The 5,802-nt window shown below is 42.9% G+C and overlaps 1 protein-coding gene across 1 annotated transcript; it reads left to right on the forward strand.

Moving 5' to 3' along the window:
- The first annotated feature begins 268 nt into the window (after positions 1-268).
- On the forward strand, positions 269-5,385 carry LOC102703543. The gene is made up of 7 exons (XM_015833735.2): positions 269-524; positions 636-831; positions 1,318-1,441; positions 1,902-2,254; positions 2,979-3,981; positions 4,327-4,520; positions 4,806-5,385. The coding sequence occupies exons 1-7, from the start codon at positions 382-384 to the stop codon at positions 4,890-4,892; spliced, it is 2,100 nt and encodes a 699-aa protein (XP_015689221.2). The 5' UTR covers positions 269-381; the 3' UTR covers positions 4,893-5,385.
- The last annotated feature ends 417 nt before the right edge of the window (positions 5,386-5,802 follow it).

Raw genomic sequence — 5,802 nt, forward strand, 5'->3', positions numbered from 1 at the left:
TTTATAGAAAAACCGCTAAAAGGAAAAAATCCACCAAAGGTCCCTGAACTGGTGGATATGCATAGACAACTGAACATCATATCCAGTAAAATAAATAAATAAAAAAATAAATAAATAAAAAGGAAGAAGAGACCACAGTTCAGGGACCTTTGATAGACGTTTTCCCCCTAAAACATCTAGGAGGGCTTTCCTGCGGGGAGTGGCAAATAAGGCCCAACCCAACAACAGGCCACGCGATGGGAAGAGACACGATTTCGTAGAGAGGAACCCCTTTCTCCCGTCGTCAGCAGCGAAGCGAGGAAGGCTCGCCGCCCCCGCAGCGGCCTCCTCCCCCACCACCCACGACGCATCGCCGCCGATCCCGCACCTCGCGCCACCCTGATGGCCGCCGGCGGAGGAGGGGACATCGGCGCCGACTCCGAGCTGCGCCTCAAGAAGGCCATGGACAAGCTCTACCACTTCCCCAAGCCCAAGCCTAGCACGGGCCCCGGCTCCAAGCAGCCCTCCTCGGCTCTCAGCCTCAGGTAGTAATCGGGTTCGCTTGCCCTAGCCCCAGTCTGTGGCGTCCGCCCCCCCTCTCCTCTTTGTGTGGTTTTTGACGTGGGTCGGGTGGGTGTGCTGATCTGGCGCCGCAGCGGCATCGGGAGGGCGGGGAAGGCGGCTGGCGCAGTGGGGAGGAGGTTCGGGATGGTGCGGGGCTCGCGGCTCCCGCCGCAGGTCGCGGCCATGTCGACGATCTCGCCGCCGCCGCCGTGCCGCCCGTGGGACCGCGCCGACCTCATGCGGCGGCTGGCGACCTTCAAGGCCATGACCTGGTTCGCCAAGCCCAAGGTACACCCGTTTCTTCTGCCCATCATGTTACATTGTTAGTTACTTGCAATTGCAGTGTGTACCATTTCTTCCATTGGTTTGCATCGGGTGTCTGCTGGCCACTGATTTTGGAAAATTAAAAGTGTTACTCCTAGTTTTAAGATGATTTGGTTACTTTGTAATAGAATCATAGTTAACGACTGGAAGTTTCTCCATATCGAAATAGCTATTTCTAGCAGTTTCTCTCACAATTGACCGGTTAAAATTTGTACTGAATGTCTGGTTATGTGCTGGAAATTGTGCCTCTATAAATTGGTCGGGTGTGGGGTTATGTATGTTGATGCTGTCTCTGGTAAAATTTTGGAATCCGTGAGTTCATTAACGGCCCTTCTCTCCATTTTGTCTGAGAATCGGAAGAGAGATATCTCTGTAGTTAGTGAATCAGCATGTTTTCTGAATTATGTCTTAATTTCATGTCGCTTTCTGATGGCAAGTTGTCGTTCCCAGGTTATTAGTCCAGTTAACTGCGCAAGGAGAGGATGGATTAATATTGAGCCAGATGTTATAACGTGTGAGGCATGTGAAGCACGGCTCCTGTTCTCCACTCCTTCCTCATGGGCAGCGCAGCAAGGTTTGTGCACTGTTGCTCTTGAGATTCTACTATGATTATTCATCAATAGTAGATTAATTCCTTCATAGAAATAGGAGACATAATTTACATGATATAGTAAGTTTCGCTTGGGCTGCTTTAATAGCAGTCTTTACATTTCCTCTGACTGGTAGTATGGGGGAGGAGTGGACTCCAGGGTGATGCATATATCATAAAGAAGGAATACAGAGTGGGTAGTGGGAATCGAACCTGCAATGAGCCTCATGTGTTTCATCTCAACTACAACCAAGAAGCCTCAAATAATGGACTTCATATGAAGAAAGTTAGCATTATTATGTTTTAGAATGAGGATGTATTCAACAAGCATAGTTTACATTCCATTTCAAGTGAATTTCCAAGGACTTGGCATCAACGACTACCTCAAAACTAAAACATTCAGTTTATATTTATTATCTTTCATCTAAAGCTATTTCCCCTGCAGTTGAAAAGGCTGCTGCTGTTTTTAGCTTGAAGCTGGACAGTGGACATAAACTACTCTGTCCATGGATTGACAACATATGTGATGAATCACTTGCATTATTTCCACCAACACCACCTCCTGTTTTAGTTGAGAATTACCATGAGGGTTTCTCCTCACTGCTACGACTATCAGCACTTCCAAGAATCTCATGCTCTTCTCTGGAGAGCATGAAGAAGAGGAGCCCACAGCTAGAGCAGTTTCTACTGAAACCGTTCTCTTCATCTGTTGTCCTTAAAGGGGGGTTTATACTTACTGAGGATTCAACAGTTAAGGATTTAGATGAAACTTTTCAAGATGCTGACACATATTATCAGGTCAGTTTTTGATTATGCTCAATTGCTCTGTGAGATTTATCTTATAAAATGTTCCGTACTCTCTTTTCCCCCCTATATTACACTTTAGTATTTCTCTGTAATTTCGGTTTTTCAAGTTCCTCAACTTTTAAATGTTCTGCATGATGAATAATGCCTGGTTGCTACAGCAAGAATTATTTTGTTTTCATGACTCATCTGATGGACCATGCACAACATACATATGTAACTTCCTAGTTTTACCACATATGAACACCTATTAGAGTCTTTACTGGATATCATGTTCAGTTGTCTATGTATATCCACCAGTTTGTGCACAGCATTAGTAATTATCATGCTCTCTCTCTCTCTCCCCTGTCATAAACCTTATTTAGTTCATGTGCTATTAGGAAATTACAACATTTAGAACTAGAGTATTTTATTCTACTTCAGGCGGATGCAATCCTTTATGAGGTTCTTGATAAACAACTACACCAACATAATTTCTATGTATGTAACTCGAGGGAGGTACTTAATATCTATTTGCTACAACTGCTACAAGCTGACCTGCCAGTTCTATTGGCATTAAATCCTCCTACTCATCTAAGCATTCTATATTACTTTCTATTGATACCCTGGATTACATTAAGTTTCGGGTGCATTTACTTTTTGCATTTTTGTTGTGCACAATTCATGTTGACCAAATCTTGTCTCCTGCATGCTAACTAAATGCTGAACTGCCTAACAGGCACTGAAGATAATAAGTTTGTGTGGCTGGGAACCCCGTTTGCTACCCTATGCTGTTGACTGTGGAATTAAATCTCATTCAGATGCAAACTCTACCTCTACATTACCCCAACCACGGCTACTAAATAACTCAATGGAAGATCGGGTTGTAGTTTTCTCACCTAATGAACTTGATGGTTCTCCAGCAACTGCAGATCCTAATCAAGAAGATCAATATTATGATCCGTTATCAGTTGTTTTAGATTGTCAATTTTGTGGAGCTTGTGTTGCCCTGTGGCCTTTTTCACTTGTAGAACGACCTCTTCAACTCTTTAAGCTGATATCAGATTCTAGTAGGCAAGATGAGCAAACTGATGGGCACACTGGCAGAGTAAGTGGAGCAGGACCTTCAAAGACTGCAAATATTGGTTTTAATTTCACTATTGCTGGTGGTCCTCCACCAACTAGACAGAATTTTCGGCCAAGAGTTTCATTGCCTGTTGTCAGTCGACATTTGAAAGCTGACTTAAGCTCCCGTGGAAATTTTATTCCCTCTGGAAGTGATGGCCACATAGTTCCTGTTGCTTCGCATGCTTCAGGGTCAACCAAACGTAAAAGAAGCATGGATGAGTCTCATATGTTGGAAGGCAACAATACGATCTCGAATGATGCTGACACAAACACCAAAGGAGCAGATCATCAAAGAGATAATTCTGTAAATGGCATGCCAAACTTGGTAGCAAACACTGAAAACCACCAAGGGGGTTCACATTCAGATAAAAGTAAGGTTACCAGTACAGGAGAAGTTTCAAATGAAGAACCAGAAGCAGGTCATGCTGCAATCAGAAGTCTCACAAGGACAGACACGGAACTTGGTCAATCAGAACCCAGATCTCCACCAGCTGGAGATTCTTCTATTGCCCGTGGTTTGGAAGAGAGTTGCTCAAAAAATTCCAGGCCAGTTCAGGCTGCCAAATTCACAAAATCATCTGTCAGCAGGGGAACAGCTGCTTGTCAACCATCAGGTAAGGATTTCATTTCTATAGCTTTGCGTAACATAATGTTAAGTAGTAATTGCTTGTTTCCTATATATTCTGTGCAATTGCCACAATCTAAAGGAATTGAAAGAGAGATAAATAAGCAGAATATTGAAGGGACTGGAAAAGTGTGGAGAATACCATGAGTAACTTGTTAGTTAACTTCTATACAGTTGGAAGAGTTTGGGAAGTTTTGCTACAGTTAGCATTATCACATTTTCCATTCCTGTAATTCTTGATATTGTTTTCTGGACTGAGTGTGCACAAATAGAATAGTTCTTATTTATTCCTGTATTTAATGAATGGTTTTGAAATGTTTGTTGATTCTCACAGGAAAACAGGGCCTGTACGACAAATTAAATGAATTCGATCCTATGAAGCAGCACAGGACGTTCTGCCCTTGGATATGCCCTGATGATGGTGAAGCCTTGCCTGGATGGAGGCTGACACTGTCGGCATTACTTTCTCAGGACAAAAGATCTGATGGGGATTCACAAGTGGAGCCTCAGATCAGCTTTCTCAATGAGGTAATGCTCTTTTGTTGAATCCTGTTTGTTTTTTTATTCTAAGCTTGCAGTATTGAATCGTGTATTATTATTTATTCTAAACTGCTACTCCCTCCATTTCATGTTACAAGACTTTCATCCATTTATTAATGTATATGTTTTGTATATGTGTCTAGATTCATTACCACACAAATGAATTTAGGCAATGCCAAAAAGTCTTATGGTATGAAACGGAGGGAATACCTAGCAGTGTTGAAGGCCATGTTTTTTTTTCTAATCATGGCCTTATGGTTTTTATACTTTCAGGAGGATGACCCTGTTGCTTCTGTTAGAAAGCTTTTCATGACACCGCCTTCTAAGAAGTTGAGGATACATCAAGCAGAGAAGGGCTGATGAGTGATAACTGTATTGGCCAGAGTTGGGGTGTTCATGCCAGTCTCTTCCGATCTGTCTAAACACGTTTGGGACACTAGTCACGAACTCTCCCCCTGTGGCCATGAGTACTATGATAGAAGCAAAACAGTTTCGGTTTCTGCTGGTTCCCTGGAACCATATTTGTACACCCGTTGGCGGGACTACCCATATCATGGGACACAACCATCCAACCAGTTCTGCTGAAATCTGTTTGTATGCATTGTACAAATGTGGGGGGCAGGAACAAGGAAAGGAAAACGTAAGGATTTGTGGTTTGTTCCACCGGCACGCCTAATTAAGGCGAACACTGCCTGGGAATCTTACTGTAAAGACCACTAGTTATTCGTTCCATTCGTGGTGGTTTAAAAAAATGTAGAGGGCATTCATTTCCTCTTCCCCTGGAATTTTTGTAGCTTAGTAACGTTTGTGATTACAGCACTTGTAAGTTGAGCTTTGAAACTGTTTGGCGGCTTCTCTTCCTGCCTGTTGTTGGAGCCCATCTGAAATCCGTTGCTTCTGAAAGTCTGAAATGTTTTGTGCCGTGCTGCACCATGCGGGTTGCGTGCCCTTTCCTGGCGACTTTGTCAACAACGCCAGTGGCGTTGGGAGATGATACCGTTGCTGCCCTTGTTCATGCATGCTCATGCATGTGCCTTCCTGCACCTTCACATACTGATGCCAAAATAACGGCGTTTTCGTCGACTCTTTTTTATATACTTACGCTTATAAGCTAAAATTTGAATTTTCTACTTTATAAGTTTAGAGTTAATTTAAGATTTTTTTCATCGTAAATTGTTTTTCATTTGTAAATATTTTGTTTCGCTTATTTGTAAAGTCAAATCTACTCTTCATCTCCGGTTTCTCTTTTTCACAAGTCTTTTGCATTACA

The sequence above is a fragment of the Oryza brachyantha genome, chromosome 1 (assembly GCF_000231095.2).
Source record: "Oryza brachyantha chromosome 1, ObraRS2, whole genome shotgun sequence".
NCBI lineage: Eukaryota > Viridiplantae > Streptophyta > Magnoliopsida > Poales > Poaceae > Oryza > Oryza brachyantha.

Bases quoted from the DNA above. Each gene is read 5' to 3' on its own strand.
- LOC102703543 (XM_015833735.2), top strand. From the start codon at position 382: ATGGCCGCCGGCGGAGGAGGGGACATCGGCGCCGACTCCGAGCTGCGC. The intron at 2,255-2,978 runs GTCAGTTTTTGA...ACTGCCTAACAG, and splicing joins ATGCTGACACATATTATCAG to GCACTGAAGATAATAAGTTT. The intron at 3,982-4,326 runs GTAAGGATTTCA...TGATTCTCACAG, and splicing joins AGCTGCTTGTCAACCATCAG to GAAAACAGGGCCTGTACGAC.